Source organism: Corella eumyota, chromosome 4, assembly GCF_963082875.1.
Source record: "Corella eumyota chromosome 4, kaCorEumy4.1, whole genome shotgun sequence".
NCBI lineage: Eukaryota > Metazoa > Chordata > Ascidiacea > Phlebobranchia > Corellidae > Corella > Corella eumyota.
The window spans coordinates 11,393,790-11,408,318 of NC_137493.1; the positions used below are offsets into that span (position 1 = coordinate 11,393,790).

The window sequence follows — 14,529 nt, forward strand, 5'->3', positions numbered from 1 at the left end:
TGTTTATTTAACTAAAATAAAAAACTGCAAAACTCAAAAAAAAAAATTTAATTACATTAAACGTCATAATTTGAATGAAGAACTGTCATATAACTAAAAACCATTACTTAAAAATTTTAAAAAATTCCATTTTATCAACAAAAAGGAATTTTTTTATTAACACCCTATTCCTAACACTCCTATGATGGAAAACGTCATCTAATCTCGAAAGTATGTATATTAGTTCAAATGCTTTCAGGTAACATAGTCATTAAACATTGCTTTACTTATGTATTTATGTTACTCAAACAAAAAAACGCAAAAAAAGCTAATATTCATTGAAGTATCATACATTTAATCAAAAATTTAACAAGGCTTAAATCCTAATCTCATATTTTTTATAACTGTCTGTCTTTCATTCAAATTACCTTTAAAGGCTTTCCTTCTTATTTAATACAAAACTTAATACTCAAATTTAAGCACTACATCATTTATTAATATTATTATTAGCACACCCATCTTAAAAAGATAATTGGGTAGTTTTATATTTCGAAATAAAATCAAAGACCAAAGTAAAATTCAAGCGGCGTTAATGTTAAAATCCAAGTAAGATCATTTCAGGTGAGTTTAAAAAAATGGTAAAAGTTCTAAAAAAGGTTGCTCGTATGTATAACGTTAGAGAACGATAAAGTCACTTCGAGAAATGACGACATCTTGTTTTAAAACGAGAGTAAAATGTGCGATTAAAAAAAGAAGGAGGTGACGTCACTAAAATAGGCGAAAAAGAAAGAAGGAAAATCCTATTTCAACGACGCCATGAAAAGAAAGTTATAGTTTTTGTTTAATAAGATCATCTAGAAGAATTTTTCTGGGTAAAATAACAGAGAAAAAGAAAATTAAAATAAGAAAGTCTGAATGAATAAGAGTTATACATGCTTCATTAAAGGGTAAGGTTAAGTGCGGGTTCTTCTAGTCGTCCTTGCGTGCCCGGATTTTCTTTTTCTTGCTGGGTTTCGGGACCGACCAAGCTAAAATTTTAATTAAATAATAAAATTAAAAGTAGTTCCAAAATATTACATATAACAATTAAACATATGCTAAACATAGTGTAAGAAATTTTCAAGCCTATATTTGGATATCTTTTTTATAAAATTTAAGGACATATAATTTTGATGTTGTGTTACGTTTAAGCCAATAACAAAAATAAAAAAAATTAAATGCGAATTAAATAAATGTAAAAATTGAATTTACCTTCCTGCTCAACGTTAGCGTCCAAATCAATCTCAAATTTGTTCTAAATTAAAAAATAAAACACATGTAAATTTAAAATTAATTACTGCAATTAAAGAACAAAAATAAATAAATACCTTATTTTCAATTTCCGTTGGTTCCACAGTTTTTTGTTCTGGTTCATCGTTGTCCTTGGTCGTGACGTCATTATTCTACGTCACAGTTAAAGCAATATATTATTAATCAGGCGACAGAAATTGTTTTATTTATAGAAGTCAAGTAATTTAACATATAATTGGTTGTTGGTCAAATACAAGAAAAGATGTATTATTTAGTATATGACGTCATCAGACATGCGACGTCACAAAACTTACGATCGATTCCTGAGAAAGCTGCTTCTTGCGTCTGCGTCTACGCTGCTTCTTGTTGTTAGTTTGGTTGAAGGATGAAAGCATCTCGGGTCCCGCTCCCACGACCACCGTGTTACCGCTTGGTGTAGCTGTAGAGTTAGTGTTGTTGACCGGATATGACGTTTGGCGTTTTTCGTCTCCACTAGATTCGTCCTAAAACAATTTTAAATTAAAAAAAAGGAAAAACAACAAATGTTATTAATTTCCCTACACACTAAAGCTAAAAATACAAAAATTTTAATGTAACGCTTACGAAATAAACGGGTTGTTTCTTGTTAGTTTCAACTGCCGGCGCGCTCCATTCCTCGATATTATTGCTCCACGTTGCTTCCGGGGGCGACCAGTCTCCGCTGACGTCATTTTCCATACCTATTTCGCCGTTCCAGGGGTCGTTAATGTCCGGGACCGTAATACCTTCGGGTTCCAATAAAAATTCTTCGCGTTTTATCATAGCTTGTGCAATTACAGGGGGACTCGATTGGCCACCAGTTCGAATACCCGACCATCGTCGCAAACCCTTAACAAACGAAAAAAAATTAAAATTAAAAAAAATTACTTCCTAATCATTTTTTTATTATGTTATGGCTTGAAAGTCACTTTGTATTTAAATATAAGTTTTTATTATTATTTTGAACCAATCGGCAGTCCGCCTTACCGGTGACCTTGGAATTGTATGGTAGCAATACATTGTTCACTGAACTCAGTTTTATACATAGATAGTTGATACGTGGTAAGTATATAGATTCAACAACAGGTCCTGGGTTTCAAGTGAGCAACTATTATAAGCTAAAACTTGCAGCCCAGCCCTGTGTCGCATCATACAATCAAAACTTTTCTAAAAATCTTACATTTTCTTTAAGAGATAAGTTTAAGACAAAAAATTCCTTATTTAAATCATGGGTGAACAGCACCCTCTCGTTGCACATTGCCATCGACGTACGCCTCCGTTAGTGGGCGGTACAGACGAGTGCAATTGTGAACGAGAATGGCTAAGTGTAAAAGAATTACAAACACAACTTATTTATAAAACTTTAAAGGTTAATCTATGTTTAAAATTAATGTTAATAAACCTAAAAATTAAATGGTTGAGATTAGGTATAAACCTCCAATGACGGAACGTCAGAGTGTTTCTGGCAGAACGAATCAATCTGAAGTCTCGCCATGAGATTTAACCTTGTATATTCTGCTATTAGGTCAAAATAAAATCACATAAGATAAAACGTTTATACAATAAAAGTTATACCCTTTATCGTTTAATTACATAATAAAAAGAAATCTTGCTAATGGGTAGATTAAATATAGGGTAATTATCATCATTAATATCTCATTCTGCCAAAGGCAACTTGAGACTTGGTAGGGGTAACAAATGGAACTCTATATCTAAGCCGTAAAATTGGCAAAGTTTTTTCTACTAGGGAGATATGATATTACTAAAAAGTAGATAATGGGCGTTTACTTGCATACGAAGGAACAAGCTATTCCGCATACACATAACTATAACGTTATAGTGGGCGAATAGCTTACATCTTCATATATCGGTGAACGACCGAATTAAAAATGTTGCAAGAATAATTTAACCTGCATTTTTAATACATTTAGGCGAATTTTAATTTCAGCAATTGTTTAAAATATTTAATATATTAAACTTTTTTTAAAGTTTGTTTTATTATGTGTATATTATATTTTACATATTTTTGCCAAATTTGGATTTAAATTGTCGATTTTTAATCCATTTTTTAACTTAAATACCAAAGATTTAAATATATACAATCGCATAATAGTAACAATTGAAATATTGCACATTTTTTATCATACCCGTGTTAAGTTAGCTGCATTCCAATCTTCGTTAGTAGTTGCTATCGAATTCGAAAAATTAATATGAACCCATTCGTCCGTCGGGCTCCAATTGCTGCCATCACGACATTGCGACCCTGTTATAAAGGTAAAAGCAAGGTCTTGAAAGGGTATTAAGTTTTTTTTTTCTTGTAATGCAAAAAGTCTGGAACCCAGACTTAAAATCTCGCACCTTTATATTTATAACTCTGGTTGTATGATAAAGTTTTACGTGTAAATATTTAGGTGGGTTTTTAAAGCGAAAAGCAACGTTAATTTGTTATTTGGTTAATGACAAATTAGAATAAAAAAATAACTTGATTATTTTGGGTAAAAAAATTTAAAATATGGTAAAAATATTAAACTTTAGGTAAAAAAAATTAAATTTAAAGAAACTTTTAGAATTTTAGTTTCTAATATAAAAAATTGAAATAAATGTTTAAAAAAAAACAAAAAACGAGCTGCTGTAAACGTTAAAATACTAACTAATAAATATTTACCAAATAAAGTGCAAAAAAACAGCTGTCAATAAAAAGTGCAAAGCCTTAAAGAAGACAAGTTAACGCGTTTCCTTCCCCCGTTTAAGGAAGTTGATGAATTGACGCGAATTTTGGCGTTTTTTTAACTTGAAATTTGGCGACATTATTTAAATAGGAAAAGGGATATTCGCATATGGTTTAATAATTTAACTAACAAAATTGTTTGGGTCATTTTTCCTATACTTTTATATATTAATTTTTTACATTACGAATATTTTAGTTGAACACTATATATATATATATATATACATAAACCTTAAGTTTAAAATCTAGCATATACTAAAACTGTTGTTTATTAAGTTTTGACACAGTTCTTAAAAATATAAAACTACAAAGCGTCCAAATATGCTAATTAACCAATATTTATTATAAATCTACATATTATTTAGCAACTAAATTACTTTAAAACTAGAAAAAATACCACGTAAGTTATCACACTATGCTTCAATATCTAAATGAATAGAAACGTTAAAAAATGCACTCATATATAGCAAAAACCTCAGCCCTGCTTTTAATTAGCCGTTAAAATGAAAGGGAAATTTCAATCAAGTGAATCTAAGACCTAAAAACCAGAGCCATTTCCTGTCATACAGTTATTTTTTAGCTGCTCTATTATATTCTTATTTTTATAGCTTTATTATATTAAGCAATGTGAATAAACAGAAAACAGCAAATCCCTACTTAATTTAATATACGAACTGCTATCGCTTTAAAATTATCTTTAAAAAAAAATTATTTATATAAAAATACTTTCCTTATCAAATTCATTAGTTTTAAATTAGTGATTATTAAAAATTTGAAAAAAAACGAAACTAAAAAGATAATTTTGTTTTACTTTTATTTTATAGGAAATGAGTTGATGTAAAATAGATTGACTTTGAAGCTAATAACAAAAACAGGAAGCTAAATTAACGTATGTAATATGCATAACTCACAAAAATAATAATTATAATATTAATTTACCTCAAATAAGGAAAGACCAAACCACAGTTAAACACAACGTTTTTTATAAGCTAGACAAATTTTAATTTGCAAAAGTTTAATATTTTTTACTTTTTTACAATAAATATTTGTTTTTTTTTAATTTGCCGAAAGTATTTCAAATTTAAAGTATATTGGCTTTATTATTTTTTTTAAAACAAACTTTTAGAAAATGTTTACCAATTTAAAGACTTGCTTAATCAATATATAAATCACATTTAACTGCAACCCCACTTTTTTACATTTGGTCCTTCCACTTTAAAACTTTTCAATCACTACCAAGTTACTAGCTATATATAAGCGATTTTAATAGGTCTCAAAATACACAATCCAAGGAAGTCTATATCGTTTATGGCGGCAAAGTACAGCTAAAAATAACGGTAACGGCGTTCCCGCGCAAAAATATTGCACAAATAGCGGTCGCATAAAAAGGATAAGAATAGCTTTAATATTTAGTTGTATTGTGTTTTAGGGGTTGGCATTTTGCATATATGCGTAAAGATGGTTTTAATTTGCCGTAAATTATATTAAAACAATCACGAAATCGTTGCATTTACTGGTTTTAATTTTTTTTTAGTCGTGTATTGTAATATTGTAATACAATACGACTGGCAGGATGTTATTTAGTTTGGGAATTTCGAAATCCTAATTACTTTAAAGCAGGGGCGCTTATTTTAGACGCACGGTCAAATTTTTATTTTATTAAAAAACAATGAAAACGAAACACAACGGTTAGTTAATTCAACGTTACACTCTTTGTTACGTCACTTACGGCCCGTGTCGCCACACGATCACGTGGTTACCTAGAAGACGACGATTTAAAGTTAATAGAAACAGGGCCGTCAAAAGGACTCACTTTAACATCGCTTTTCGGAGTGTATTAACGCTATTGGGCATGACTTTGTCAGTGTTAGCTAGCGACACTTTCTTAGATTTTGGGCGACACTTTTTTAGACGTCGGACTACAAGCCGAAAGGTTTCAGGTTAGAGTCGCACTAATGCACCACTATTCGCCCTGAGTCCAGCGTTATCCTTACCCGATAAAAAAATATCGAAAACCTATTCCCTTGTGGAGAAAAAAATTTGGAAAAAATAGGCTTAACACGCGGTCGTTCGCCGATATTGCGGAGGGGCTAACATATCCAACTTAGCTCCACCAAAGTGTCTGATTTTTTTATTGAAAAATTTTTGTGCAAAAAAGCAAACATGCGCTTTGTACTTGCACAAACAAATAAAACTTCCACTAAAGTTTAAGCTAAGTTCGAATAAGGAAATTCCTTTATTAAGGAAGTAGATAGAAATTAAATAGAACGCAGGCAAGTATGTAATAAAACACCAATTCCTATTCAAAACTGTAGCATTCAACAAAAACTTATAAATTTAAAAAAACTCAAAGTTTGTAGAAAAAATTTTTTTTATTAAGAAATGGTCTTACCAGAGCTAACCCAGCTTGCAGGAGAAATATCATTAGGATTTAAAGGCCATGTACTTTGATTAACATTTTCATTCCATGTTAACCCTATACAACAAAACAATATTGTTAACATAAATTAACAGTAGAATACATCAGTTCAAAATATTGCAGATAATGGGCTAATTAGATTAGAAGGAATTAAAAAAAAATATATAAAACTATATTTTGTAAAAAAAAAAAAACTATATTTTGTAACCCTACAAAAATTAGGCACAATTCGTGAATAGTTTTAATAATTAGAGCAAAAAAAGGGACAAGAAAAAATTCAATCTACTATTTTTAAAATAATTTGTAATTTATTCCACTTACCATCAATATCAGTTGAAATAGGATTCCAAGGAGCGTTACTGGAAGAATTTAAACCAATTATTGACGAACTTAATTTCTCAGCTTTACTATTCCATAAATCTGAAAAATAAATAACTAAAAAAATTAAAAAGAAAAAAAATGACAGCAAGATAAAATTGCAACAATAAGAAAAAGTTTCTACTAACATGTCGAATTTAATAGCATGTTATTATATTAATATACTAGTTTTAAAAAGTTCACTTATTTAAATATTATGCATAAAAAACAGTAAAAAAATTTTTAAAAGCACCGAATTTTTAGAAAAATACAAATTTTACAAAAAAAAATTAAAAAAAAAAATACAAATTTTTCCATAAAAATTTTTAACCTGGTATTGGAGAAGAAGGCAACCAGTTATTCAAAGTTGATTGGGACTGAACGCTTACACTAGATGTCATAGGAGATCGAGTAACAACAGGCGAAGAAACACTTGGTTTTAATTGAGATTGGTGGTTTGAAAATCGTTTGTTTGACGTATTTTCCCGCCATTCTTCACCAGCTGCACGTGCAAACCGAGGTGCAATTTCTAGTCAAAAAAAAGAGAATTTTTTTTTAAAAAAATAAATAAAATATCGTTTTATTATTTCTGTATATAACTAAGTAATAAAAATTACAGTTTTAACTAAAAACATTTTATGTTGAATTTTGTTAAATAAAATTTTTAAAATAAATGTAAACATTTAAAATAAATTTTAAAAGTATAGGCTATATTATAAATTTAAAAAAAAAATTAATTTTCTTATATTCTTAAACCTAAATTTACAACACTAAAGCATAATAACTCATTTTTAATGTATTACAAAATCTTTTTTTTTGTGTCTAAACCATTTTCGTAATTACTTTTCGATACTTTATTAAATTAAAAGCTGCAACTAAAAAGCTTTTAAATTTTAACTTTTTTAACTAAATAATTTAACAAAGTGCTAATTTAATTACCTTAAAATTACTTTTTTTTCTAAATATAATTGACGATAATTATTACAATTAATCAACAAAAACTACAAAAAAAACAAAATCCACATTGCAGAAAAAGCTCAATACTCTAAAACACACACAAATAGGTTCGCTGGTAAAATAGCAAATAGGAGCACGTTGTAATATAGGAAGGAAAAGCTAAACCACTTCATCATATGGGACTAACATATTGCGACATCCTATCATTATTAATCCTTTTTACCATACAAGTTATAGCGAAAACGAAATGAAAATATTTATAAAGATTTGATTTTTTATTAAGATAATCGCATTTACAAAAAAGATAAAAAATGAGTTAGGTAGAGTTATACAGGGACATTTAATTGCTTACAATTTGATTAAAAAAAAATCATTAATATTATTTTATTAACTAATTTACATCAATATCCGTTAACCTTATAATTTAAGTAAGTTATTAAGTACCTTACCTTATCTATTTTATAGAAAATCAGGCAATTCGATTTGATCAATTACTTTTTCCTATTATTTGATTTAATTTAAAATCACATTAACAAATATAGTTCCGTGAACTTTATCATACCTAAATCCGAACAAATATTTTTATCTAACTAAAAACCTGCTCACATGCTTGTGTGTTATATATCAGGTCACACAGTACCTTATAAGGCCAACTATAAATCATATAACTCTATTGAAATATTCCATGAACGCAGGAAGTTGGCCATCATTTTAAAGAGGAAATAATCTTTTATTACAACACGCGGCACACACGGCGAACCGTTATGGGGTAATTTATTCAAGCTGTCAAATATAGAAAAGCAAAGCAAAAAAAATTTTTGGGATGGGTTAAAATAATTTGTAAATTAAATTCAATCTCTAAAGAAAAGAGTTGTTGTTTTACATATAAAAAGTGTACCTGAATTTTAATAAAAAATAAGTGTACTTGAATTTTTATAATATTACTTTTAAAAAAATTAAAAACTTGTTTTTTTTCATTTCATAATGTCCTTCTAATACCATTTACTAAAAAGTGACATTTATTGGTAAGTTAATATATTCTTGACCTAAGTGATTTTTTAATAAAAATGTTAAAATTTTTTTTTTTTAAACGCTAAAATTTATTTTAAATCAAAAATATTTCTTATAAAACTAACAAAAACAGTTTTAAAATCTAACCTGCTGAACTGAGAGATTTAATTTTCAGCAGCAAAAATTTTTTTATACATAATTAAAAAAAATAAAAATATTTTTGACATGTAATATTTTCAGATTAAAATTTAATAATGCACAAGTTTAAAACAAGGAAATTTTAAACACATAATACGCTACAAGCATGACACATAATACGCTACAAGCACGCTACAAGCATGTAGCTGTAACATATCATATCGCTCTGCTTAGTACACTTTTCAGGTGCAAAATTTACAGAATGCTACACAGAGGTTGTTGCATAGATTTACAATTGCTGGAAATAGAGTAAACAGGAAAACTATGTAACCACATAGCTCCCTTTCATGTGTCAATCAAAACCCAGCACTTTATTAAAGGAAAAGGTTATTTTGGTGCGCATAGATTTCTTTTTAGAGAAAGTGCAAATTAAGGAAACTTAAAATAATTAAATTGCTGCTAGACCAATTAGCAGTGGAAACTGAAAGATGTACATAATATATAAGCATTATTTTGTAAGTAGATATCAAATATGAAAAGTTTTAACATTATTCAACTAAAACTTTAAAACTAAAAAAGCAAATAAATTATTAAGTAGCCCATCTTTTATAATTCAAAGGCACAAACTGAATACAGTAGATTTTAATACACAAGGCACCATACCACCACCTAGTGGATAATTATTTCTTAAATCCAAACCACTAAATTCAACCAGTAACCAAAAAATCAATATTTAAGTTCAGTAGTTTGGTATGCCGGCATCCAGTTACAAGTCAAAAAGTTCTACAACACATTACTTTACATCAAGGCTGACTTTTAAGGATACTTTAAAACACATCGCAAAGGTACACCTTGACCCCCAAAAACATAAAACTAACTTTAAGGTGATATGGATGGCAAAATAATTATTTATCACATTTAAAAAAAATACATTATTATTATATATTATTTATTTCACAGTTTACTTTAAAACCTTATATTAATGCGATAAAACATTTTTGAATTTTTTTATATTAAAAAAAACAAAAACATATTATAAAAACACTAGGTTATACGTCTACGTAGATAGTTTTTTAAACCAGGAAATGAGCACTTAATTAATCACAACTCATTAACAATAACAAACACAACAACGATATACTATGAACAATATAAAACAATATACTGTATACTTATGACTATCAATTCTAAACTCTTAATTTTTTGTTTAAATTATTGAAATCTCCTTAACTGAATGAATATTTCCCTAAAAACCAAAATTTAAAAAAAAAATTCTACAGACATTTAAATCAGCACTTTTTCAAAAAACAAAATAGCATTTTCCAGTGAGTGGGTTATGGTAAGGGAGAAATGGGTAAGGGTAAGATCGAAATGTCCAATTGTCGATAAAATGGTATTTTTTGTAATAAAGTATTAAGTCAAATATTTATTTGTTAACTTGGTTTTTCAGAAAAACATAGAGTTGCACATAAACATAAAATATTATTTAACCCTTGCCTATAAATATAAACATTGTACAACTTTACAAAATTATAAAGCTACATTTTAATACATAAAATTAAATGCAAGCATTAAAAAAACTATTTAGGCCTTACTTTTTAAAAAAGCACTTATACAAAAATTAAGCCAACTTAACCAACAAAAGTTTAAAAACAAAATAATATATTAAAAATACCAATTTTTACAATAGTTTTAATCAAATTACATAATGATCAAAATTTATTTTAAAAATATTATTCCTACTCTTTAATAGTTTGGTAGTTTAGATTTTGTAGGTTAACCTATATAAATGTTAGTAAGGATTATATGATTTGTTTATAATAAACAGATGATGCAGTTCGTTAATAATGTAAACATTACATATTTTTATGCACAAAAAAGGTATGACACTTTTATGTAACATAAAGATTAAAGGGATTACTAAAACAAAAAAATAAACAAAATTTAAATCAATTTCAATTTTTTTTTTTAAACTTCTTCATTATTGCAGTATATTTAATTTAAAAGGCTTACAATAATAAGTTTTGTACACATAAAAATTTTACAAAGAAACCAGTTTTTAAAAGGCTTAATTGTTTTTTATATTTAAAAGATTTAATTTGATATTTCGCACCACAATCTGATTAAAAATTTACAATTATAAATTCATAAAAAATTAATAATTTACTTAAAAAATTCTTCAGTAAGTTTTGTTTTTATATCAAAAACATTTTTAAATTAACAGTAACCTTGTATCATTGTAAGTTATTCAAGGTCTTGCCTTATAAAGTTGAGGACTGTTATTGTAATGTAATACAAAGATTATGTTACATAAACAAAATTTTAATTTCAATTTATAAATATCTAGATAACATAATGTGATATATATTTACAAACGTAAATGCTTTAAAATCCCTGATTAAACTATTAATTGCATATTGTTTGTAAATTATTTATGTCTTATTTTGTTTACAAGAAATCAAGTTTAAACATAATGTTAAGCTTATGCAATTAACAAAGAAAACCCTTGGGATATTTATAAAGTATTTTGTGGTTTAAAAGGTTGGGGAATCAGATACAGTTGATTCATTAAAAACTATTTTAATAAAAGTTAAACAAGTGCTATTGCAATACAGTAATATGATATAAAACTAGGCAAAATCATTTACATTATTATTCTAAAAATATAAATTTAAGTTTTTATAAAACTGTATTGAAGAAATTGATTATTTTATAATTTAAAGAGTGTCAATGGGTATAAATTTGTTAAAGAAAAACTACATACAAAAAATCAACAATTTGTATAGGCCTATAATAAATTAAAAACTCCAAATTTTACACAATAAGTCTTTAAACCAAAACAAAAGGGGGGCGCATAGGAAGCCGATGCGGAAAATACAACCACAAAAAGTCTAAATCAAACTACCTGATTATGGTTTTAATGAAAATTATATATGTCTGACTAAACACCATAATTTTAATATCTACCATCGACAAAATAGAATTTGAATTTAATTTTTAGTCAATAAAATGTAATATCATTTTTTTTTTTTTTTTTCAGTAATACTATTTATGCAATGATTTTGCTATTGGGTTTATCTAATGTTGCTGAATAATGTTTTTTTTAATATCGAATTCTGTTGTTAATCTTATTATTGGTACCAAAGTAAAAAAGTGTAAAAATTTACCTTTAGCCATGCTTGAAATTGATGTATACGTTGGATTAAAAATGGAAGGCTTAGTTTGATGAAATGAAACATTGTTCAAATGCTCGTTACAATCTTGCTTCTTTTTTTCGCGCTTTAAAACAGTTCTTTGCTCTTTTGTGCTTACAGTATGCCACTCACCTTCTAAAAAAAACAAAATTCAATTTTTAATTTTTTTTAAATTAGTAAAAATTATAATAGTCTTTTACCCAATTTTACATTAAAATAAAACACAATTTCAAAATTTCAATGATTAGTAAAAAATAAAATTATTTTTAAACTAATAAAAAAATTGTATAGCCTATATATAAATATATTTTAGTTAAAATTAAAAAAATTAACTCAACAAAAAGATATTTAAAAATTAATAGGCTATCTAATTTTTTTTGTTGACATATAAAAAAATAAACAATTTATTTTAAAGTTCATTTTTAAAAGTTAATAAAAAAAAAAAGTTAACCCAAACCAATTAATTAACCAGTGATATATAAATCATGTTTAAACATGACCATCCTAACCAAACATTAAATATTATTAACCAAACAAACCACACGATAGTCAAATAGCGTTTTTTGAATTATTATATAAAATTGAAATGTTGACATTGAACATCAGAAGATAATGTTCAAATAAAATAAAGTCCATTCATTTTTTAATGTTTTATAAAAAATGTGTGTCTTAACGCAAAAAAATGAAACCCTTTTTTAAAGTGTGATTTATATAGCTTATAGAAAACATATAAATAAAAAACCTTGAAAAATAAATCTTACAAAAACAAACAGAGTTATAGTTGTACGTTTGCTTGGTTATGTTCAACAAATATTTAGATAGTCTAGTGTCAGTTTGCCTATCATTATACAATTTAAGTAGTATAATTTTTATTAATGATTTACATTCAACAATTAATCAACCATGCAAAATTTTTTTTTTAAATCACACCCCAAATGGTTAATCTGTTATGTAAACAACACTTTAGCTGAAAAAGTAACACGAGATCAGAGCAAAAGTTAAAAGTTGTGGGAAGCAAATGGCACTAAGCTTAAATCAATAAACCAACAACAAAACTGTATTTTGAATACATTTGCAATAACAACAGTAGGTAACTGGCAATACAAAAATCATTACATAATTGGATTACCCAATTTAATTAAAATAAAATCCAGATTTTAATACCTTGTTCTAAACTGTCATGGAATATTTTTAAACTTGAAATATCTTCAACTTCAGCTTGATTTTTTCTTTTTTTTGATTTATTCTGCAGAAGAAAAATAATGAAACTACCAAATTTTCAAGCTAAATAAAACTTTAAAAATAAAAAAGGGCTTAGTTAATTTAAATAGGCCTATGATTTTTAAAGACTTATAAAAACTAACTTTTCTTTTTTCAGATTTTTTAATTGAACGAATTTCCCCATTTTCCAAAGTAGGTGTTGGTGGATTGGTTAAAGTAATTGAATCAAATTCAGAATTTTGTTCATCTCTTTTCTAAAAAAAATTAAAAACTTTCTAAATAAGCAAAACTTTGTATACAATAAATTTATATATACTTCTAAAAAATTTTTCTAGTTAATCATTATTTTATATGCAACAACAACGGTAAAAAAAAAACGAAAAATTACAATTGCTTATATATGTATATACCTTTTATTAACCTGGAAAAAAAGAGTTTATTTGTCAAATTTATTAGATGGCATTTACCGAATAAGTACATAAATACATTTTGTTTACCACTTGTTCGGAGGATCGTTGTTTCTTTGCTCTTTTCTTTTTGCTTAATCCTTTCGAGCCAGGATCTTGTTTTGAGTCCAGATTTTGAAAAAGTTTTGATCGCTTGTTAGGTTTAGAGCTAAACACACTCTTTACAAGTTTGACCAAAACCAAAACAACGGCTAAGAGTAAAGCCACCATTAACCACTGTGGCATGTTATTAGCATGCATAGTAAATTTATCCACCATATCCTGCATCTTTTCTTATTAAAACAACACTAGAGAAAGTAAAAAAATAACATTAATCACAGAAAATAGATAGATTTATCAACCTTATGCAAATCATATTATATTAATCGCAACACATTTCTAAACAATTAACACTATTGGGTCAATTGATACTGAAAGTTAAGACTGCTATAATATAGTTCCACTCATTGGCAAACTACACCTTTACCTTACAAATACATATTTCATGTGCAGTTAACCAATCTTCTAACACAACAAAAACTATACTGCTATATCATTAACTAACTTATGGATATTAAGAAAATAATTGTATTACAAAAAAAATAAACTTAATAAAAATAAACATATCTTAATCGAATATTGACATTTTTATTATCAATTAAACCGGCGTCCAAAGACCGTTATGTACAGAATGTAAACAATGCGTGTCCAGCCACACCCCCAGTCAGCCAGTCAGCAAATACGTGCATATTTACGTACCCCAACAGTTTG

General features: G+C 27.0%; 1 protein-coding gene across 1 annotated transcript; it reads right to left on the reverse strand.

Moving 5' to 3' along the window:
* Positions 1-453: 453 nt before the first annotated feature.
* Positions 454-14,060, reverse strand: LOC145750269 (uncharacterized). Its single transcript, XM_082566261.1, has 13 exons — positions 13,810-14,060; positions 13,456-13,566; positions 13,256-13,337; positions 12,065-12,226; positions 7,123-7,320; positions 6,756-6,854; positions 6,408-6,491; positions 3,435-3,550; positions 1,873-2,136; positions 1,584-1,772; positions 1,347-1,421; positions 1,231-1,273; positions 454-1,007 (listed from the first exon to the last, which is right to left on the reverse strand). The coding sequence occupies exons 1-13, from the start codon at positions 14,044-14,046 to the stop codon at positions 949-951; spliced, it is 1,719 nt and encodes a 572-aa protein (XP_082422387.1). The 5' UTR covers positions 14,047-14,060; the 3' UTR covers positions 454-948.
* Positions 14,061-14,529: the final 469 nt, after the last annotated feature.

Excerpts from the sequence above, each read along its gene's own strand:
- LOC145750269 (XM_082566261.1), bottom strand. The coding sequence starts at position 14,046 with ATGCAGGATATGGTGGATAAATTTACTATGCATGCTAATAACATGCCA. Across the intron at positions 13,567-13,809 it reads AACGATCCTCCGAACAAGTG|AAAAGAGATGAACAAAATTC; the intron begins GTAAACAAAATG and ends AATTTTTTTTAG. Across the intron at positions 1,274-1,346 it reads CAACGGAAATTGAAAATAAG|AACAAATTTGAGATTGATTT; the intron begins GTATTTATTTAT and ends TTTTTAATTTAG.